This window comes from Protopterus annectens, chromosome 6.part0 (genome assembly GCF_019279795.1).
Source record: "Protopterus annectens isolate FY-2018-M chromosome 6.part0, PAN1.0, whole genome shotgun sequence".
NCBI classification, from domain to species: Eukaryota; Metazoa; Chordata; order Ceratodontiformes; family Protopteridae; genus Protopterus; species Protopterus annectens.
The window spans coordinates 1,174,355,353-1,174,379,722 of NC_056737.1; the positions used below are offsets into that span (position 1 = coordinate 1,174,355,353).

The 24,370-nt window shown below is 43.8% G+C and overlaps 1 protein-coding gene across 2 annotated transcripts in view; it reads left to right on the forward strand.

The window, feature by feature from the left end:
• The window catches only part of SLC4A3 (solute carrier family 4 member 3), a 2,820,719-nt gene that overhangs the window by 2,260,289 nt on the left and 536,060 nt on the right, over positions 1-24,370 (forward strand). For both annotated transcript variants that reach the window (XM_044074803.1, XM_044074804.1), the window contains one exon: positions 17,270-17,454. In XM_044074803.1, coding sequence (XP_043930738.1) covers positions 17,270-17,454 — 185 coding nt within the window. The remainder of the gene's footprint in view (positions 1-17,269; positions 17,455-24,370) is intronic.

A 24,370-nucleotide genomic window follows, 5' to 3' on the forward strand; every position in this document is an offset into this window, starting at 1 on the left:
TGCCCAACCAGAAATAGCCAGGAATCAGTGCACTTTGCTCCATCTCACAGGCACTCACTGCCCAACCAGAAACAGCCAGGAATCAGTGCACTTTGCTCCTTCTCACAGTCACTCACTGCCCAACCAGAAACAGCCAGGAATGAGTGCACTCTGCTTCTTCTCACATACACTCACTGTGCAACCAGAAACAGTCAGGATTCAGTGTGCTCTGCTCCTTCTCACAGACACTCACTGCCCAACCAGAAACAGTCAGGAATTAGTGCACTTTGCTGCATCTCACAGACACTCCACTCACTGCCCAACCAGAAACAGCCAGGAATCAGTGCACTCTGGTCCTTCTCACAGACACTCACTGCCCAACCAGAAACAGTCAGGAGTCAGTGCACTTTGCTCCATCTCACAGACACTCACTGCCCAACCAGAAACAGCCAGGAATCAGTGCACTTTGCTCCGTCTCACAGACTCTCACTGCCCAACCAGAAACAGCCAGGAATCATTATGCTCTGCTCCTTCTCAAAGTCACTCACTGCCCAACCAGAAACAGCCAGGAATGAGTGCACTCTGCTCCTTCTCACAGACACTCACTGCTCTACCAGAAACAGCTAGGAATTAGTGCACTCTGCTGCTTCTCACAGAGACTCACAGCCCAACCAGAAACAGCCAGGAATCAGTGCACTCTGGTCCTTCTCACAGACACTCACTGCCCAACCAGAAACAGCCAGGAATCAGTGTGCTCTGTTCCTTCGCACAGATACTCACTGCCCAACGAGAAACAGCCAGGAATCAGTGTGCTCTGCTCCGTCTCACAGACACTCACTGCTCTACGAGAAACAACTAGGAATTAGTGCGCTCTGCTGCTTCTCACAGACACTCACAGCCCAACCAGAAACAGCCAGTGATCAGTGCACAGCCCAACCAGAAACAGCCAGTAATCAGTGCACTTTGCTCCTTTGCACAGACATTCACTGCCCAACCAGAAACAGCCAGGAATCACTGCACTTTGCTCCTTCTCACAGACACTCACTGCCCAACCAGAAACAGCCAGGAATCACTGCATTTGCTCCTTCTCACAGACACTCACTGCCCAACCAGAAACAGCCAGGAATCAGTGCACTCTGCTCCTTCTCACAGACACTCACTGCCCAAACAGAAATAGCCAGGAATCAGTGCACTCTGTTCCTTCCCACAGTCACTCAATGCCTAACCAGAAACAGCCAGGAATCAATGCACTCTGCTATCTCTCAAAGACACTCACTGCCCAACCACAAACAGTCAGGAATCAGTGCGCTCTGCTCCTTCTCATAGACACTCACTGCCAAACCAGAAACAGTCAGGAATCAGGGCACTCTGCTCCTTCTCACAGACACTCAGTGCCCAACCAGAAACAGTCAGGAATCAGTGCACTCTGCTCCTTCTCACAGACACTCGCTGCCCAACCAGAAACAGTCAGAAATCAGTGCGCTTTGCTCCTTCTCAAAGACACTCACTGCCCAACCAGAAACCATCAGGAATCAGTGCACTCTGCTATCTCTCACAGACACTCACTGCCCAACCAGAAACAGTCAGGAATCAGTGCGCTCTGCTCCTTCTCATAGACACTCACTGCCCAACCAGAAACAGTCAGGAATCAGTGCACTCTGCTCCTTCTCACAGACACTACCTGCCCAACCAAAAACAGCCAGGAATCAGTGCAATCTGCTCCTTCTCACAGACACTCACTGCCCAACAAGAAACAGCCAGGAATCAGTGCGCCCTGCTCCTTCCCACAGACACTCACTGCCCAACCAGAAATAGCCAGAAATCTGTGAGCTCTGCTCCTTCTCACAGACACTCACTGCCCAACCAGAAACAGAAAGGAATCAGTGTGCTCTCTTCCTTCTCACAGACACTCACTGCCAAACCAGAAACATTCAGGAATCAGTGCACTTTGCTCCTTCTCAGAGACACTATCTGAACAACCAGAAGCAGCCAGGAATCAGTGTGTACTGCTCATTCTCAAAGACACTCACTGCCCAACCAGAAACAGAAAGGAATCAGTGCGCTATGCTCCTTCTCACAGACACTCACTGCCCAACCAGAAACAGAAAGGAATCAGTGCGCTCTGCTCCTTCTCACAGACACTCACAGCCCAAGCAGAAACAGCCAATAATCAGTGCTCTTTGCTCCTTCTCACAGACACTCACTGCCCAACCAGAAACAGTCAGGAATCAGTGCACTCTGCTCCTTCTCACAGACACTCACTGCCCAACCAGAAACAGCCAGGAATCAGTGCACTCTGCTCCTTCTCACAGACACTCACTGCCCAACCAGAAACAGTCAGGAATCAGTGCGCTTTGCTCCTCCTCACAGACACTCAAAGCTCAACCAGAAATAGTCAGGAATCAGTGCGCTCTGTTCCTTCTCACAGACACTACCTGCCCAACCAGAAACAGCCAGGAATCAGTACACTCTGTTCCTTCTCACAGACACTCACTGCCCAACCAGAAACAGTCAGGAATCAGTGTGCTCTGTTCCTTCTCACAGACACTCACTGCACAACCAGAATCAGTCAGGAATCAGTGCGCTCTGCTCCTTATCACAGACACTCACTGCAAAACCAGAACCAGTCAGGAATCAGTGCACTCTGCTCTTTGTCACAGACACTCACTGCTCAACCAGAAACAGTCAGGAATCGGTGCACTCTGCTCCTTGTCACAGACACTCACTGCGCAACCAGAAACAGTCAGGAATCAGTGCTCTCTACTCCTTCTCATAGACACTCACTGCCCACCAGAAACAGTCAGGAATCAGTGCGCTTTGCTCCTTCTCACAGACACTCACTGTCCAACCAGAAACAGTCAGGAATCACTGTGCTCTGCTCCTTCTCACACAGACACTCACTGCCCAACCAGAAACAGTCAGGAATCAGTGGCTCTTTTCCTTCTAACAGACATTCACTGCCCAACCAGAAACAGTCAGGAATCGGTGCGCTCTGCTCCTTGTCACAGACACTCACTGCCCAACCAGAAACAGTCAGGAGTCAGTGGGCTCTACTCCTTCTCATAGACACTCACTGCCCAGCAGAAACAGTCAGGAATCAGTGCGTTTTGCTCCTTCTCACAGACACTCACTGCCCAACCAGAAACAGTCAGGAATCAGTGCGCTCTGCTCCTTGTCACAGACACTCACTGCCCAACCAGAAACAGTCAGGAATCAGTGCGCTCTACTCCTTCTCATAGACACTCACTGCCCACCAGAAACAGTCAGAAATCAGTGCGCTTTGCTCCTTCTCAAAGACACTCACTGCCCAACCAGAAACAGTCAGGAATCAGTGCGCTTTGCTCCTTCTCAAAGACACTCACTGCCCAACCAGAACCAGTCAGGAATCAGTGCGCTCTGCTCCTTTTCACAGACACTCACTGCCCAACCAGAAACAGTCAGGAATCAGTGCGCTCTGCTCCTTCTCACAGACACTCACTGCTCAAACAGAAACAGTCAGGAATCCATGCTCTCTGCTCCTTTTCACAGACACTCACTTCCCAACCAGAAACAGTCAGGAATCAGTGCACTCTGCTCCTTCTCACAGACACCCACTGCCCAACCAGAAATCGCCAGGAATCAGTGCACTCTGCTCCTTCTCACAGACATTCACTGCCCATCAGAACCAGTCAGGAATCAGTGCACTCTGCTCCTTCTCACAGACACTCACTGCCCAACCAGAAACAGTGAGGAATCAATGCACTCTGCTCTTTCTCTCCCCAGGAGCAAAATATATGCACACACAGACACTCAACACCCACCAGAAACAGCCAGGAATTATTGTGCTGTGCTCCTTCTGACAGACACTCACTGCTAAACCAGAAACAGTCAGGAATCAGTGTGCTCAGCTCCTTCTCACAGACACTCACTGCCCAACCAGAAACAGCCAGGAATCAGTGCACTTTGCTCCATCTCACAGACACTCACTGCCCAACCAGAAACAGCCAGGAATCAGTGCACTTTGCTCCATCTCACAGGCACTCACTGCCCAACCAGAAACAGCCAGGAATCAGTGCACTTTGCTCCTTCTCACAGTCACTCACTGCCCAACCAGAAACAGCCAGGAATGAGTGCACTCTGCTTCTTCTCACATACACTCACTGTGCAACCAGAAACAGTCAGGATTCAGTGTGCTCTGCTCCTTCTCACAGACATTCACTGCCCAACCAGAAACAGTCAGGAATCAGTGCACTTTGCTGCATCTCACAGACACTCACTGCCCAACCAGAAACAGCCAGGAATCAGTGCACTCTGGTCCTTCTCACAGACACTCACTGCCCAACCAGAAACAGTCAGGAGTCAGTGCACTTTGCTCCATCTCACAGACACTCACTGCCCAACCAGAAACAGCCAGGAATCAGTGCACTTTGCTCCATCTCACAGACTCTCACTGCCCAACCAGAAACAGTCAGGAATCATTACGCTCTGCTCCTTTTCAAAGTCACTCACTGCCCAACCAGAAACAGCCAGGAATGAGTGCACTCTGCTTCTTCTCACAGACACTCACTGTGCAACCAGAAACAGTCAGGATTCAGTGTGCTCTGCTCCTTCTCACAGACACTCACTGCCCAACCAGAAACAGCCAGGAATCAGTGCACTCTGTTCCTTATCACAGACACTCACTGTCCAACCATTAACAGCCAGGAATCAGTGCACTCTGCTCCTTCTCACAGACACTCACTGCTCTACCAGAAACAGCTAGGAATTAGTGCACTCTGCTGCTTCTCACAGACACTCACAGCCCAACCAGAAACAGCCAGGAATCAGTGCACTCTGGTCCTTCTCACAGACACTCACTGCCCAACCAGAAACAGCCAGGAATCAGTGTACTCTCTCTACTTCTCATAGACACTCACTGCCCAACCAGAAACAGCCAGGAATCAGTGCACTTTGCTCCTTCTCACAGACACTCACTGCCCAACCAGAAACAGCCAGGAATCAGTGCACTTTGCTCCTTCTCACAGACATTCACTGCCCAACCAGAAACAGCCAGGAATCACTGCACTTTCCTCCTTCTCACAGACACTCACTGCCCAACCAGAAACAGACAGGAATCAGTGCACTTTGCTCCTTCTCACAGACACTCACTGCCCAACCAGAAACAGCCAGGAATCAGTGTGTTCTCCTCCTTCTCAAAGACACTCACTGCCCTACCAGAAACAGAAAGGAATCAGTGCGCTCTGCTCCTTCTCACAGACACTCACTGCCCAACCAGAAACAGAAAGAAATCAGTGCGCTCTGCTCCTTCTCACAGACACTCACTGCCCAACCAGAAACAGTCAGCAATCAGTGCACTCTGCACCTTCTCACAGACACTCACTGCCCAACTAGAAACAGACAGGAATCAGTGTGCTCTGCTCCTTCTCACAGACACTCACTGCCAAACCAGAAACAGAAAGGAATCAGTGCGCTCTGCTCCTTCTCACAGACACTCACTGCCCAACCAGAAACAGACAGGAATCAGTGTGCTCTGCTCCTTCTCACAGACACTCACTGCCAAACCAGAAACAGAAAGGAATCAGTGCACTCTGCTCCTTCTCACAGACACTCACTGCCCAACCAGAAACAGCCAGGAATCAGTGCGCTCTGCTCCTTCTCACAGACACTCACTGCCCAACCAGAAACAGTCAGGAATCAGTGCACTCTGCTCCTTCTCACAGACACTACCTGCCCAACAAGAAACAGTCAGGAATCAGTGCACTCTGCTCCTTCTCACAGACACTACCTGCCCAACCAGAAACAGTCAAGAATCAGTGTACTCTGCTCCTTCTCACAGACACTCACTGTCCAACCAGAATCAGCCAGGAATCAGTGGACACAGTTCCTTCTCACAGACACTCACTGCCCAACCAGAAACAGTCATGAATGAGTGCACTCGGCTCCTTCTGACAGACATTCACTGCCCAACCAGAAACAGTCATGAATGAGTGCGCTCTGCTCCTTCTCATAGACACTCACTGCCCAAATGGAAATAGCGAGGAATCAGTGCACTCTGTTCCTTCTCACAGACACTCACTGCCCAACCAGAAACAGCCAGGAATCAGTGCACTTTGCTCCTTCTCACAGACACTCACTGCCCAACCAGAAACAGCCAGGAATCAGTGCGCTCTGCTCCTTCTCACAGACACTCACTGCCCATCCAGAAAGTCAGGAATCAGTGCACTCTACTCCTTCTCACAGACAGTCACTGCCCAACCAGAAACAGTCAGGAATCAGTGCGCAGTACTCCATCTCTCATACACTCACTGCCCAACCAGAAACAGTCAGGAATCAGTGTGCTCTGCTCCTTCTCACAGACACTCACTGCCCAACCAGAAACAGTCAGGAATCAGTGCGCTCTGCTCCTTCTCACAGACACTCACTGCCCAACCAGAAACAGTCAGGAATCAGTGCACTCTACTTCTTCTCACAAACACTCACTGCCCAACCAGAAGCAGCCAGGAATCAGTGCACTCTGCTCCTTCTCACAGACACTCACTGCCCAACCAGAAGCAGCCAGGAATCAGTGCACTCTGCTCCTTCTCACAGACACTCACTGCCCAACCAGAAACAGCCAGGAATCAGTGCACTCTGCTCCTTCTCACAGACACTCACTGCCCAACCAGAAACAGCCAGGAATCAGTGCAATCTGCTCCTTGTCACAGACACTCACTGCCTAACCAGAATCAGCCAGGAATCAGTGCACTCTGCTCCTTCTCACAGACACTCACTGCTCAACCAGAAAGAGACAGGAATCAGTGCACTCTGCTCCTTCTCACAGACACTCACTGCCAAACCAGAAACAGTCAGGAATCAGTGTGCTCTGCTCCTTCACACAGGCACTCACTGCCCAACCAGAAACAGAAAGGAATCAGGGCACTCTGCTTTTTTTTACAGACACTCACTGCCCGACTAGAACCAGTCAGGAATTAGTGTGCTCTGCTCCTTTTCACAGACACTCACTGTCCAACCAGAAGCAGCCAGAAATCAGTGCACTCTGCTCCGTCTCACAGACTCTCACTGCCCAACCTGAAACAGTCAGGAATCAGTCCATCCTACTTCTTCTCACAGACGCTCACTGCCCAACCAGAAGCACCCAGGAATCAGTGCACTCTGCTCCTTCTCACAGACACTCACTGCCCAACCAGAAACAGCCAGGAATCAGTGCACTCTGCTCCTTCTCACAGACACTCACTGCTCAACCAGAAACAGTCAGGAATCAGTGCCCTCTGCTCTTTTTCACAGACACTCACTGCCCGACTAGAACCAGTCAGGAATTAGTGTGCTCTTCTCCTTCTCACAGACACTCACTGCCCAACCAGAAACAACCAAGAATCAGTACGCTCTGCTCCTTCTCACAGCCACTCACTGCCCAACCAGAACCAGTCAGGAATCAGTGCACTCTATTCCTTCTCACAGACACTCACTGCCCAACAAGAAACAGCCAGGAATCAGTGCGCTCTGCTCCTTCTCACAGACACTCACTGCCCAACCAGAAACAGTCAGGAATCAATGCACTCTGCTCCTTTTCACAGACACACACTGCCCAACTAGAACCAGTCAGGAATCAGTGTGCTCTTCTCCTTCTCACAGACACTCACTGCCCAACCAGAAACAGTCAAGAATCAGTGTGCTCTGCTCATTCTCTCACCAGGAGCAGAATATAATCTCAAATTTCAAGCTGTCACATATGAAGCCGTTATTAGACTTTCCAGTGATCAGCAGTCTCCAAGAAATAATGTCCTTGTGCTCCTCCTTTTACTAGAGAAAAAAGAAGCACTAACCCCAAGATGACTAATGAGAAGCAGAATGTGCGCTCTTCAGTAATTGGTGGTCTTTCAATAGATTCTGTAAATTTTAAAAATAAGATGGAAAAAGATGGTTATTATCTTAAGCACTGCAATGTGTACTAAGCAGTTAGATATGAAAGAGGAGATAACTAAAGCTTAGCTGTCCAAATCGAGAGTGACTAATTTTAAAAGAGAAATATAGATTGAAAGTATGTGGGCACTTTGTATTTTGGTTTTATGGAATACAGGGGGATTGCCAATAAATTTAAATAGTTGAAGGGGAGTGATTTCATAAAATGTTAATTTTGTGCTTACAACAGCCAATGAAAGAGTAGAAGGAAGAAGATATGTGTTCAGATTGATGTAAGGGGCAGTCAACTAGAAAGACAGTTGAGTCTAAGAACACAATTTCCATGTGACTCACAAGAGACACAGCTGCAGTCTATTTCCTAGTTTTAATATCAGAATACAAGTAAAACAGCATAAAGAAAACAAATCACACCATACAAAATAGAATGTATTAAAGTAATGTGAATTACAAGAAAGTAAAAGCAATCTAACCTTTACCTCACAGCAAGTTGTAGCAGCGTCTGGGTAAGTTTTGTTTTCCAGTAAAGCTCTGAAATGTTTTATTTTGCCTTAAATAGAAGGTTTAATTCCCAGCTCCACCCTCACTTCACATATAATTAACCTTAATTGACCTGTTCTGTCTTCTATGTGGCTCCTTAATTGTCTTGTTCTAATTTCTGTGTGACTCACAAGAGACACAGCTGTGGTCGCTTTCCTAGTTTTAATATGCAATTAAAAGCAGAATATAAGTAAAACATAGCGTAAAGAAAACAAATCACAATATACAAAATAGAAGAAGGCAATAATTTAATACAAAATACAAGAAAGCAAAAGCTAACTAAATTTTACCTCACAGCAAGTTGTAGCAGTGTCAGAGGTTAGCTTTTCCAATAAAGCTGTTTTATTTTGCCCCTTCAATAAAAGGTTTATTTTCCAGCTCCACCGTTAGTTCACAGCTAATTAACCTCAACTAACCTGTTCTGTGTTCTGTGTTTTTCCTTAATTTACCTATTCTAATTTCTGTGTGATTTACAAGAGACACAGCTGTGGTCTCTTTCCTAATTTTAATATGCAATTAAAAGCAGAAAACAAGGAAAACATAGTTACAATTACAGTTACAGTTAGAATTCTTCTTTAAAAGACCCATTGTTCTACATTACCCGTGTTTCTACCTGCAAATCCTGGAATTTTATGACTTTGTGTCTCTCTGTATGTAAGGCACTGTAGTCACTGGTTGTAGCAATTTCTATGATCAATGCTACTTTTGTCTTCTTTTCATGGACTACTATATATTTTGAACTGTTAGTAATGAGTGATCCCACATGATATAAATGTCATCATTTTCTGTAATGCTTTGTTGCTGATGTTTCCAATGTTTTTCAGCTACGTCAATATTATAATGTTTGCACAATCCCCAATGCAACAGTCCTGCCACGTTATTATGCTGTATAGAGTTCTTATGCAATTGGTAAATCACAACCAGCAACAAGATGTGTGACTGTTTCCAATTCTGGTTTAGAAAACCTAATTTATCTGTTTCTCTCACATGTTCAGTGGAATTTACACTACAGATGTGCCAAAGTGGTTAGAAAAACATTTTATATAGCCCACTTAATCATGAAGGGACTCACATCTAGATCAGGGGAGGTCATCGTGCCTCTTTACTCATCCCTCATCAGGCCCATAATTGAGTACAATGCCCCTTTTGGGATGTACCTTACCAGACACCTGCAGCAACTGGAAAGACACCAAAAGTACCTCACCAAGAGGATCAAAGGGCTCAAACAGATGCCATATGCTGCCCGGTTAAAGAAACTCCAGCTCTACTCAGTGGCATACCGCCTGTTCAGAGGTGATCTGTGCCTGACGTATAAAGCCATGTCCAACCCAAAATTAATGGACATGCTGCACCTCAGAAAATCCAAATCCTATCGAGCTACACGCTCGAGAGACTTGAACCTCAGCACTGAAATAAATAGGACATGCTGGAGGGACAGATTCATAACCCAGAGGCTCCCTTCACTCTGGAATAAAATCCCAGTCCAGGTTAGGCAGAGTCCCTCATTGACTCTCTTCAAGAGGAATCTTGATGAGTGGATGGGAGATCGTAGGTTTACCCCGGGTATGACTTCTGTGTCACTGTTAGACAGAGGCACAGTATACTAACCTCAAAAAAAGGGCATAGCAAAATTAATTTAAAATGGGTGGCGAAAGCCAAACACATTCTGGCTAGGCTTATAAATGCCGTAGGGCAGATAGCCTAGTATGAAACTATGAACCTATGAAGATGTAGCGGGATCCTTTCCATAAGGCAACATACATCTTTTGGAATGTACAGTGTTACCAAATCAGGACCACATATGCCTTCTGTGTCACACTACACATCTATTGTGATCCTTTCCTTAAGGCACTGTAAATCTTTTGGTAAATACAGTGAGATTGAATAAGGCCAAATATGCCTTTCTTGTTACACTGCTGATCTAGTGGGATCCTTTTCTTAAAGCACTGGTAAAGTCAGTGTTACCAAATCTGGACCAGTGATACCTTCTGTGCTACACTACAGATAGTGTTATCCTTTCCGTAAGGCACTGTACATCTTATGCTAACCATAAAACAGATGGTTCCAGTTTGGAAAATCTTTAATATAGTAGGAAATGTTTGCATTACTCTTATTCTTTCACTTAAAAAGTTACTTTCATGGAAATCTATTCCTATTAGAAATGTTCTCACCTTGGAATGTCAGAGATGTGTACTCTGAATGCCTCTCTATATTTATGTTCTACAAGAAAGGATGTTGTTACATATTATCCAAAAATCATATCTAAATCATTATTAATCTTTTACTGAACCAGCGAGTCCTCATTTTTGGGGTATTCCTAATTTTGCCTCAAATTTTTTTCTTTGCTTCCTCCTAAAGTCAGTTTTCTCTTGAGAAAGGATGTTGGACTGTATCAATAAATAAAATTAATCATTACAATTACAGACTTATTTTATTTCAGGAAATACATATAAGTTCAAATAATCAGTCTACTAAATTTCTTAGTCAATAATACTGGTATGTAAAAAGAATCCCTGGTTTAGGATCTTTATCCCTGAATATTTTTGGCTTTATCCCAGTTTCTAGACACAAGCTGTTGAGAGCTATATAAAAAATAATTCATAGTTTAGATGCATATTGCAGAGGCTCTTAGATGGACCATTGATAGGGCTGTCATCAGATGTAGTAAAAGTTTGTCTTCTTTTTCTAAGTTATAAAAAAAAATGAATGTGGCAAAGATGTACCTTAAAATGCTAGAAAGCTTCCATTTTAGACATGCACTCCAGCTTATGGTCCTTGGGCTCTACTTTTATTAAGGAGAAGATGGAAGGACACAGGAACTTGCAAATGCAAGTGGATTTACGCTCTAGAGTCATGTCTCATTTCTCTTCTCCCTTTCATAGGATCACAGGAGATTACTGGGCTATCACCCTGGAGGTCATTTCAAACCTAGCTGTTTCATCCCAATGCAGTACCATAGATATGTTAGTTAATACCCAAGACTGCATTTAGTAATGGCAGTCCATGTCCCGGTGGATCGTGGCCACTATTCCCAGTAAGAATTTATGGTGCCCCATCCACTCATTCAGGTTTTTCTTGAACAGTGTCATAGAGGTGCTCTGTTTCACATGAATGGGTAGCCTGTTCCATGGATGTGGCAGTCAGTAGGAGATAAATCTGTCCCTCTGGCATGTCATATTTATGTTGCAGGCCATATTTAGGTCCCTGGATTAGGTAGCCCTAGTCCTGTTTGATTTATGGATATGCAGCAAGTTCATTAGGTTTGGATCTGAGATTGCCTTGTAAGCCAGGCATGTCTCCCCTAAGAAGTCTGTACGATACAGAGTATAGTGACAGGGACTTTAGGTGGTCTGTGTATGGCACATGCTGGAGTTCCTTGATCTTCTTAGTCAGAAACCTCTGAGGTTCTCCAATTGCTGCAGGTGCTTTGAAAGGTACATGCTGAACGGGGCGTTATACTCAATTATGGGCCAGATTAGTGCTGAATATAGAGGGATTATAACCTCTTTTGATCTTGAGGTTATGCCTTTAATAATCAAGTGTGCAAAGTAGAAAGCCTTTCTTACTACAATGGACACATGATGGTCAAAGTTAAGGTCACAGTCAACTTGTGATCCCAGGTCCTTCACCACTTTGTGGGTTCTTTGGGTATTGTTGTTGATCTGATAGTGTGAAGAGACAATGTTTGTGCTGAAGGGAATGATGATGCATTTCTTTGCATTCAGTTTGAGACTGACTAAGAAGCCAGTTGTTGGCTTGCATAAGACCCTGGAATGGAGCATACTGACAGTTGCTACATTGCCTCAACAGTCCTAAGTCAACAAGTTTGACAGTAGAAACACGGGTGGTACGACTGTCCATCCATAATGGTAGGTTGAAGACTATTACTAAGGGGGTCTTTACAGGATCGACTAATGAGGATCTCAGTGGATGAATATTTCTGCCTGTTTTTTTTTTTTTTGTAGTTTAATAGGTAGTTTAATAGGTTTCAGCTCACTAGCAATATTTCTTTGACAGGGAAAGTATTAAGGATGAGGGCTACACTAATGTGCTACAGCTGTAGCCCGAGTTTATTTGGAGCATTATAAAGTGATACAGATGAATGCCAGTAGTCATTTCATCTTTTTTGCTTCACAAAATACAACCTGCAGGACTAATGTGCGTTTGTATTGCTTAATACTGGCAGTTATCACAGAAGATTAAGGTTCTGGCCTGTTAATGTGTGTTTGTATTGCTTAATACTGGCAGTTATCGCAAAAGATTAAGGCTCTGGCCTGTGAATGTGCAGGACTAATGTGTGTTTGTATTGCTTAATCCTGGCAGTTATCACAGAAGATTAAGGCTCTGGCCTGTGAATGAGCTGCTTCCTCTTGTTGGTACAAGGTTTGATTCTGTCTACCTTCATGTATGTTCTGTGTGACTCTGAGCAAGCCACATGACACAAATAGTCCACCCAGATTGACCTTGTAAAGGCCACTGTGTCCAGTGGGCTTACCACAGTTAACAGAAAAATAGAAATATCTTTCTGAATGTTGGAAAATTACATTCTATTTTAATAAAACCTTCCTGCAATGCTCTGGTTCTTATTTGTCTGCCATGTAACTCCTTTTCTGCTGTTCCCTTTATCAAGAGTATAGGTATGAGTGTACTAACTACATTAACAGGACATCTGTGGATAGTTTGACTGAAGTTTGAATTTGCATGGAGACAACTGAAAAGCACAAACATTCACAAATACAAATGGTACAGCTACATTACTTTTTTCAATAACATCAGATCTTAGAAAATGAAGCTCTTGGCAGTAGATATTGCATTCCCTGTCACCTTTCACCATGTAGTTTTTCTTAAAGATTGATTTATTGCTCTTTTCAGCCTCCTGGAACTGTAAATATAATTACATAGGATGATAGGGTCATAGGAACTACAATACAAGTATGCTTGAAGTCCAAGTGCTCCTTGCAAAATATCATCTCGGTAGGTAATCCCCACTAACATAAGAGCAGAGCATGTAAGGCCAGAGATGAACTTACAGGTACCCATCCAGTCATCAAGATCAGTCTGGAAAGAACCAAGAATGTGTTTCTTCTTAGCATGTGGGGTAATTTGTTCCAGAGGTATGGAAACCATTTGGTAATAACATTATCCTTGTTGCAGTTTCACTGGTGCAACAGGTAGCACACTCGCATTTGGTGCCAAAGGCTGTGGGTTCTACTTCCACACAAAGTAGAGTGATTAGTGACACTGCAGTGCAGCACAAGGGAGGTGCTGCACTCCTGAGTGGAACGTCCTTCAGGTGACACGTTACATAGACCCAACGTCTGCTTGAGTTGGTGGCAGCCCAGGTGGATGTAAAAGACCCCACAACACCTATCACAAACAGCAAGGGAAGTTCCCCAATTCCCAGAACAAATTTCCCCTACTAGTATAAATACCACATCAGGTCTACCCTGAAAAGAGTTTACTAGCCGAGTGGGACGAACCCATCAACAAAGGCTAGATAAATAAATAAATGAATGTGTTTATTTACTTGTTGGTGAATGAAGGTTTAGATCTTTGGTTTGGCATTTTGTTTATTTGTTCATCCTGTGAAAGTATTAGAGATCTATTAAGGTGTGTGTGGGGGGATCTTTGATGGTATGGAATGCCAAGCATAGCTCTCAGTGCAGAAGTGAATAAAAGACAGAATACAGGAATAGGGCTTTTAGGCCATCCTGATAACTAAAGGTTTTAGATGAATAATCTTTTTTGTCAGGAACCTTTGGGACCTTTCTAGCTATATGACATGTCTGGCTAGGCACATGCTGAAGGGAGGTTTGTGCTCCATAATTTCTCTAATTAGGACTGAGTACAGAGGGACAGTACCATCCTTTGAAGGAGATGAGATACTGAGTACAGAGGGACAATACCATCCTTTGAAGTAGATGAGATACTGAGTACAGAGGGACAGTACCATCCTTTGAAGTAGATGAGATACTGAGTACAGAGGGACAGTGCCATCCTTTGAAGTAGATGAGATACTGAGTACAGAAGGACAGTACCATCCTTTGAAGTAGATGAGATACTGAGTACAGAGGGACAGTACCATCCTTTGAAGTAGATGAGATACTGAGTACAGAGGGACAGTACCATCCTTTGAAGTAGATGAGATACTGAGTACAGAGGGACAGTACCATCCTTTGATGTAGATGAGATACTGAGTACAGAGGGACAGTACCATGCTTTGAAGTAGATGAGATACTGAGTACAGAGGGACAGTACCATCCTTTGAAGTAGATGAGATACTGAGTACAGAGGGACAGTACCATCCTTAGAAGTAGATGAGATACTGAGTACAGAGGGACAGTACCATCCTTTAAAGGAGATGAGATACTGAGTACAGAGGGACAGTACCATCCTTTGAAGTAGATGAGATACTGAGTACAGAGGGACAGTACCATCCTTTGAAGTAGATGAGATACTGAGTACAGAGGGACAGTACCATCCTTTGAAGTAGATGAGATACTGAGTACAGAGGGACAATACCATCCTTTGAAGTAGATGAGATACTGAGTACAGAGGGACAGTACCATCCTTTGAAGTAGATGAGATACTGAGTACAGAGGGACAGTACCATCCTTTGAAGGAGATGAGATACTGAGTACAGAGGGACAATACCATCCTTTGAAGTAGATGAGATACTGAGTACAGAGGGACTGTACCATCCTTTGAAGTAGATGAGATACTGAGTACAGAGGGACAGTACCATCCTTTGAAGTAGATGAGATACTGAGCACAGAGGGACAGTACCATCCTTTGAAGGAGATGAGATACTGAGTACAGAGGGACAGTACCATCCTTTGAAGGAGATGAGATACGGAGTACAGAGGGACAGTACCATCCTTTGAAGGAGATGAGATACTGAGTACAGAGGGACAGTACCATCCTTTGAAGTAGATGAGATACTGAGTACAGAGGGACAGTACCATCCTTTGAAGTAGATGAGATACTGAGTACAGAGGGACAGTACCATCCTTTGAAGGAGATGAGATACTGAGTACAGAGGGACAATACCATCCTTTGAAGTAGATGAGATACTGAGTACAGAGGGGCAGTACCATCCTTTGAAGTAGATGAGATACTGAGTACAGAGGGACAGTACCATCCTTTGAAGTAGATGAGATACTGAGTACAGAGGGACAGTACCATCCTTTGAAGTAGATGAGATACTGAGTACAAAGGGACAGTACCATCCTTTGAAGGAGATGAGATACTGAGTACAGAGGGACAATACCATCATTTGAAGTAGATGAGATACTGAGTACAGAGGGACAGTACCATCCTTTGAAGTAGATGAGATACTGAGTACAGAGGGACAGTACCATCCTTTGACGTAGATGAGATACTGAGTACAGAGGGACAGTACCATCCTTTGAAGTAGATGAGATACTGAGTACAGAGGGACAGTACCATCCTTTGAAGTAGATGAGATACTGAGTACAGAGGGACAGTACCATCCTTTGAGTACAGAGGGACAGTACCATCCTTTGAAGTAGATGAGATACTGAGTACAGAGGGACAGTACAATCCTTTGAAGGAGATGAGATACTGAGTACAGAGGGACAGTACCATCCTTTGAAGTAGATGAGATACTGAGTACAGAGGGACAGTACCATCCTTTGACGTAGATGAGATACTGAGTACAGAGGGATAGTACCATCCTTTGAAGTAGATGAGATACTGAGTACAGAGGGACAGTACCATCCTTTGAAGTAGATGAGATACTGAGTACAGAGGGACAGTACCATCCTTTGAAGTAGATGAGATACTGAGTACAGAGGGACAGTACCATCCTTTGAAGTAGATGAGATACTGAGTACAGAGGGACAGTACCATCCTTTGAAGTAGATGAGATACTGAGTACAGAGGGACAGTACCATCCTTTGAAGTAGATGAGATACTGAGTACAGAGGGATAGTACCATCCTTTGAAGTAGATGAGATACTGAGTACAGAAGGACAGTACCATCCTTTGAAGTAGATGAGATACTGAGTACAGAGGGACAGTACCATCCTTTGAAGGAGATGAGATACTGAGTACAGAGGGACAGTACCATCCTTTGAAGGAGATGAGATACTGAGTACAGAGGGACAGTACCATCCTTTGAAGTACATGAGATACCAGTGGAAATAAGTTATTGCGAGATGGAAGGATTACATAACTGTTGTTGTAATGTGGTGATCAAAGCTGAGGTAACTGTTGACCTTGGTGTTGAGATCCTCACTTTCATATCGGTGTAGAGTGGGGTACTGATTATGCCTTAAGTTGTAGCTGGGGGATGGTAACCAAATTTGAGAATGCTTCACTTTTTTGTATAAAGTTTCAGCCTTTTCTCTGTACACATATGGGGCAGGAAGTGCTTTTAACTCTCTTACTATTGACTGTAGGGTGCCAACAGGATTTCTAAGTTCCCTGCATGTATTATAAATAAATTCATATTCATTAGGACTCTGAGGGTTGCAGGATCCATCACTATATACTGATGTACACATGATTGTAATTAATACTGCAAAGACCGTTGTGATTCCACAGCAAACAAATTCAAAAAGGCAATAACTCTGCAGGTTCCACTGTAATAAATATCTGTAGATCCTCACAGTGGTGTCTTCTGCAACATTCTCCCTGTGTCTTTCATAGATCTACAACTATGTTGAGGACCTCACATCAGTTTTGCTTTGTATTACTTGTCATGGGCTTGAGATAATAGCATAGGCTATGAATTTATATTTATGTTTTGCAGATGATAAAGACTGCCACAGTAAAAGTGAATCTTCCTATAATTATAATGTGCATTTTTTTTTCTTTTGTCTGTTTACAGGATGTGTGGAGTTCCTAGAACAGCCTGCTATGGCATTTGTACGTCTGAATGAGTCAGTTTTCCTTGAGTCTGTTCTGGAAGTTCCTATTCCGGTTCGGTTTATCTTTGTTCTTTTAGGTCCTAGTCAGTCCAACATGGATTACCATGAAATTGGAAGATCACTTTCCACGCTCATGTCTGATAAGGTATGATACAGTTGAATGAATACAGTTGTTTCATCTGGTTTACAAAATATATCTCACAGGACTAACACTTTGTTGTGTTTGATGCTTTTCTGATCGTTAAGAAATTGATTTCAGTTTTAGTAAAACTTTCTGCAATAATCTGATTCGTTTTACTGTAGTGTAACCTTTTTCTACTGTTCCCTTTGGATGGTTTGGGTGGAAACTAAAAGTCTGTGTTTGTATACAGACAACCAAAGAGTAAATCTGTGCAAATGCAAGGAAAAGTACAGTTTTGTACCTACCATAAATGTAGATGTTCGAGTGTTTACACTGCTGCAGTCATCACACTTGGGTTATCCTGCCGTCAGGCGGTCCCGCAGTTGGTCAGAGTTCCAAAGTCTTGGTCTGACGTCGGTTGCTGTCACTTCTTCCCTGACAGGGGTATATAAGATGCATCCGACGCCATTTTCTTCAGTTTTTCTTGCCCCAGATGTTAGGTGCTCCCAAGTAGGTAGGCAATACATATTGCTAATAACAGTTATACATATAAAATACAACAATACCTTCATTTACAAGTAAATACACCACAAAGGTTGCATAGGATAGAAAGGTATAGATAAGGCCAGCCAGTTCAGAGGGGATGGAGGGAGGGTAACCAGGACTGCAGCAGTGTGAACACTCAAACATCTATATTTATGGTAGGTACAAAACTGTACTATGTTCATCATGTTACACTGCTGCAGTCATCACACTTGGGTAGAATCCCAAAGCTAAGGTTGGGTGGCTGGTCTATAAGGAGTTAGGATTGGCTATGAGGCCCTGCAGAACTGCAGTGGCAAATCCTGCTCTGGATTTAGAGTAAAGAGGCAGGTGGTAATGCTTGGTAAAGGTGTGCACTGAACTCCAAGTTGCAGCCTCCAAAATTTCCTTGGTAGGTACTCCTCTGATACAGGCCGTTGAAGTGGCTGTAGCCCTGGTGGAATGTGGCCTAATGTGTTTTGGGACTGATTTTCCATGCTGTGTGTAGCAGTAATGAATACAGTGTCCTATCCATTTGGATATAGTCTGCTTTGAGATAGCTTTTGCCCTGTGATCCTGCAGCATATGCTACAAACATTTGCTCGGTTTTCCTGATAGCTTTTGTTTTGTCCAAGTAGAAGCATAGCTGCCTGTGTATGTCCAAAGAATGCAGAAGTTTCTCCCCTTTATTTTGGGGGTTTGGATAAAAAGTTGGCAAATGGATGGTTTGGTTAAGAGCCATACTAGATACCACCTTTGGCATAAAGGTAGGGTTTGTCCTTAGAGAAACTCTGTCCTGATGAAAAAATATAAAAGGTTCCACTGCCATTAATGCCTGTAGCTCTGAGTCTCTTCATGCTGAAGTTACTGCTAGGAGCAGAGCTGTTTTCCATGATAAAAATTTTAGATTGGCAGTATTGGCTGGCTCAAATGGTGGCAGGGTTAGTTTTTCCAAAACGAAATTGAGGTCCCAAGTTGGTGTTGGTGCTCTCCGGGGTGGTCTTATGTTTTTAGCCCCTCTGATGTACTGCTTTAGCAAGGGATGAGAGAACAAAGGAGGATCCATGTTGTAATGTGCTAAAATGGCAGAGGCGTGGATCTTAATTGATGAGAAGGATAGGCCTCTGTCCAGCATCTCAGTTAAGTATTGTAAAATCTGTGGAATAATTGGAACAAGAGGGTCTAGGCTTTGAGCCTGGTTCCAGGCACAGAATCTTTTCCATTTTTCTGAGTAAGCTTTCCTGGTGCTAGGCCTCCTGGCCTCCAAAATGACATCCATAACCACTTTAGGGAGAGGTGTTGCCTGTTTGACTAATGAATCTGCCATGCAGTCAGGTTTAGGGTTTTGAGCTGCCCGTGCAGGATCTGATTGTTTTGTTGAATCAAAGTGTGGAATTTGAGGCAAAATCCATGGTGGGCCTTGAGCAAGGTTCCTTAAGATAGGGTACCAGTGCTGGCGTGGCCAGTCTGGAGCAATCAGGATCATCTGTGGTTTGTCTTGTCTGGCTTTTAGGAGTACCTTTGAAAGGAGTGGCAGAGGTGGGAAGGCATAAACTTTTAGGTTTTTCCAGCTGAACAAAAGAGCATCCATTTTCCATGCTTGTTTGTGATAAGTCCTTGTGCAGAATTTTTGTAATTGGCAATTCAGTGGGGAGGCAAAAAGATCTATGTCTGGGCATCCCCATTTTTGCATTACCATGCTGAAGATTTGTGGATTCAATTTCCATTCGTGAGGGTCGATGATATTTCTGCTTAGATTGTCTGCCAGAGTATTTCTCTTTCCTGGCAGGAATTGTGCTTGCAGGTGAACTTGGTACGTTAGAGTTGTGTTCCACATGGTCATGGCTTGCCTGCATAGGGGGTAAGAATGAGTGCCCCTTGCTTGTTGATGTACCACATTACTGTGGTATTGTTTGTATTTAATAATAATTGTCCTGGATGCAGAAGGTCCTTGAAAGCTGTTAGGGCATTTTGAACAGCCAACATCTCTTTTTGATTGATGTGTAGATGCATCTGGTCTGTAGTCCACTTGCCCTGAATGCATTTTCCTGCCATGTGTGCTCCCCAGGCGTAATCTGAAGTATCTGTTGTTAGTGTCTGCCTGGCTGTGGGTAGGGTGAAAGGCTGACCCTTGTTTAGGTGACATGCCTGTGCCCACCATCGAAACTCCTGTTCTAGGCAGAGAATCATTGGTATTACTGCTTCTAAACTGTGAGAGTGTTGAGTCCAAACACTTTTTAGGTACCATTGTATTTTCCTCATATGCAGTCTGGCATATGGTATTAGTAATATGCAGGATGCCATGAATCCCAGGGCCTGCAGAAGTTTTCTTGCAGGGAGATGGGACTTTTTTGCCAGTAATTGAAAATATTGAGTTAATTGAACTTGTTTGTCTGGCGTGAGGTAAGCCATCTGGGCCATTGTATTTAAGCTGGCACCCAGGAATGTAATATGTTGCAAGGGCACTAGTTTTGACTTCTTTTCATTTACTGTGTACCCTAGAGAAGTTAGCAACCTCTTTACAAATGCCAGATGCTGTAGAAGGATGTCCTTTGTCTCTGCTTGAATGAGGCAGTCATCTAGGTATGGATATATTTGAATTCCTTTTTGTCTGCAAAAATCAACTACTGATGCCAGGCACTTTGTGAAGACCCTGGGCACAGTAGATAAGCCAAAGGGCAGTGCAGAGAATTGGTAGTGCATTGAACCAGCTTGGAATCTGAGGTATCTTCTGCAATTTTGTCTGATAGGGACATGCAGGTATGCCTCTTTGAGGTCCAGAGTAACAAGCCAAGCATTCTTGCCCAGCATGGGTAGAAGCTGCTGTAAAGTCAACATTTTGAATTTCGGAATATCCAGGTAAGTATTTAGAATTGACAGGTCTAGTATGGGCCTCCAGGCCTTGTCCTTTCTGGGGACCAGGAAGAGTCAGGTATGGATATATTTGAATTCCTTTTTGTCTGCAAAAATCAACTACTGGTGCCAGGCACTTTGTGAAGACCCTGGGCACAGTAGATAAGCCAAAGAGCAGTGCAGAGAATTGGTAGTGCATTGAACCAGCTTGGAATCTTAGGTATCTTCTGCAATTTTGTCTGATAGGGACATGCAGGTATGCCTCTTTGAGGTTAAGAGTAACAAGCCAAGCGTTCTTGCCCAGCATGGGTAGAAGCTGCTGTAATGTCAACATTTTGAATTTCAGAATATCCAGGTAAGTATTTGGAATTGACAGGTCTAGTATGGGCCTCCAGGCCTTGTCCTTTCTGGGGACCAGGAAGAGTCTTGAGTAAAATCCTTGTCCTTGTTCCTGCTGTGGTACTTTTTGAATAGCTCTCATGTCCATGAGGGCTGGAATTTGCTTTTGTGCCTCTGCTCATTGATTTTGTGGCAGGTCTGGCATTCATTTTAGCCTTGGTAAAGTATGAAAGTGGAACCTGTAACCCTGAGACACAATATTCAGAACCCATTTGTCTTGGGTTATTGCTTGCCAATTTTGTTAAAAAAGTGCTAGTTTTCCCCCCAAGGGGGCTTCCAAAAGGGAAGTGCTTGGCGTACAAAGAGGAAAGTCATTGTGACTGTTTCCTGTAAGGTTGAGACTTGTCCTCACCTCCTTTTGGGGTAGAGTTGCCCCACTGTCTTTGTCTGTTTGAGCCTTGGGGTTGAGATCTGCCTCTTGGGCATCTGTATCTGCCTCTCTGTGGCCTGTCTGACACTGGAAAGGACCAATTTTTTGTAGGTCAATTTCTGCTAAATCGAGGTGGCTGTACCTGTAAGAAATCCTTGACTGTTTGCATAGATTTAGCTTTATCTTCCATTTTCTTTAACACCTCTTCTGCCTTAACACCAAACAAGATATCATGCTGTAAAGGAGCATCCAATAATTTTGCCTTAACATGATCAGGTAAACTCTGTTCTTTTAACCAAGCATGCCTTCGAATCACTAAAGCTGTAACTGTAGCCCTACAAGAGGCCTCCAGAGAATCAAAACCACATTGCAGAGTATGTCTTCCCACCAGTTCAACTGCATGCAACAAATCCTGCATTTCTTTACAATCAGGAGCTTCTGAGATTGCAAGCATTTTCTGTTTTAATTGAGCCATTAAATATTGTTGGTGCTTAAGCATGTGAAATTGGCAATTTAAAGCTCTAACTGCTAGAGTTGCAGAAGTGTATACTTTCTTCCCCCATTCATCCAAAGCTCTGGAATCTCTGTCAGAGGGTACTGGATTTTTTGCAATGGAAGCCTTAACCCCTTTTGGACCCTGGGAAATAGTTTCTGGATCATCAGAAGGGTTTTTATAAAGAAACTTGTGAGAGTCAGGGACTCTGTAGTACCTATCTGGCTTGGCTGGTGCAGGGGGTAAAGAATCAGGAGATAAGCTGGATTCAGAGAACACATCATCCACTATATCCAGCACAGGTGGAATAGCTAGTGGCCTGTGCTGAGGCAGTAAAAGAAAATCTCTAAGCCTTTTCTTAGATTCTGAGTATTCCTGACTTTCCCAATGGAAATGCTCCCTCATGTTATGTAAAGTTTCCCCAAAAGAATAATCCTCAGGAGGAGAGGCTGAAGGGATAGATTCTTCAGCATCAGAGTCCTCATAGGGAGGTATAGAGTACCCCTGGTCAGAAGAGGAATCAGAGGAAATGGAAACCTGATCAGAGAAATCATAGTCTGTACCCTGCCTAGGCCTTTTCTCAGGAGGGGGATGGGAACCCCTGATTAGAGTAATGAGGTCTTCGGCCATTTTAAGCATCTGTTTCTTAGGCATGGTGGTTTGTCCAGGAGAATGCTGTACTAGTTTCTTTGTCTTTAGTGGTACCTTTGTCTTGGCTGTTGATTTAATGGTAAGATGTGAAGGTCTGAAAACACCCTCAAAAGCCGATGCCTGCTCAGCGGCTCCAGACCCATCTGAGGGGTTAGTTTCCGTAGGCCCAATACCTTGAGTTTCCAGAGGCCTAGTTGTCTCCACGTGGGAGTCGGAGGTGGCCTGTGGCTCTGAGGTAGCGGGTGTCAGGGGCTGCGAAAGTGCCTCACTGAGAACCGGTGAAGCAGCGACTGGCCTAGAAGAGGTTTCGTCATCAGTTTTGGACCTCAGATGTCTGTCTTTCTCCTTGTCCTTGCATTTCTTCGGTAATGCGGTCGTCGGTTGATCCGATGGCATGGTATAATCGAACCTTCGGCCAAAGTAGTGCAAAGCAAAATCAAAACACCTTTTTATAGTACGTTTGTTAAATCTAGCACAAAACCGACAACTAGTGACGTCGTGATCAGGGCCTAGGCATGGAATACATTAAGAGTAGAAGTCCTTATGAGGTATTTGATTTCCACAAGAAATACAATTATTAACTTTTTCTGACATCGGTCTGAGGCAAGAAAAAAGTTTCCCCAATGGGGTACTTAGCTTTATTGAAGACTTTGGATCTGAAATTTGACTGAGAAAATCTCAGGAGTTGTCCGACCGGCACTTGCAAACTGCTTCTGCTTCAGGCACCGCACGGCAAGAAAGACTGAAGAAAATGGCATAGGATGCATCTTATATACCCCTAGCACTCTGATGTCAGGGAAGAAGTGACAGCAACCGACGCTGGACCAAGACTTTGGAACTCTGGCCGACTGCGGGACTGTCTGACGGCAGGATAACCCAAGTGTGAGTAACACGATGAACATCTGTTACTTATACAACCAAACTGCTTTGTCGACTCTGTGAAGCTTGCTTTAATATAGCTGCATTTCTAGACTTATTCAAAGAGAATACTGTATTTTTGTACATATAAGTGACAGCTTACTTAACCCAAATATCTTAATTCTATAGTTACTTTAAAATATGAAATAGGAAATGAAGGCACAGGCCTAACTTTAAATTTGTATGGCTATACAAGGTGTATTTTACTAACTGTACTTATGTAGGATTTATTCCATAAAAAATATATCTGAAATTACTGAAATGGCATTTATTTCTGTAATTACTTTATAAATCTATTAATATGGTTTGCAAAGGATACTATAATAATCACTAGAACTAATATAAAAGAAGTTTTCTTTATCTGGTAAATAAATCTGCAGTTTTAATTTTGACTACTAGATGTCACTTGAGCATTTATGGTCTGTTGGATTGAAGTTTCTGATTTAATTATAACTGGGCAATTCTTTGAGGTGTTATAACTAGTAAACTCTGTTTTTTTACACCTATAATATATGTATCTTGAAGCAAAATTGCAACATACTGTGTTAACTTGTGTCTGTAATGTTTCATCTAGATGTGTTACTAATAATCCTATTTACCATTTTAATTTATCTGTCCTGTGATAGATGTCTGACTACTAAATTTGTGTCTTAAATATCCTGTAAATATTTATGTGCTTCAATAGTAGAAGTACTTTTACTAAAACCTATGCTTTCTGTATTTCCAATACAATA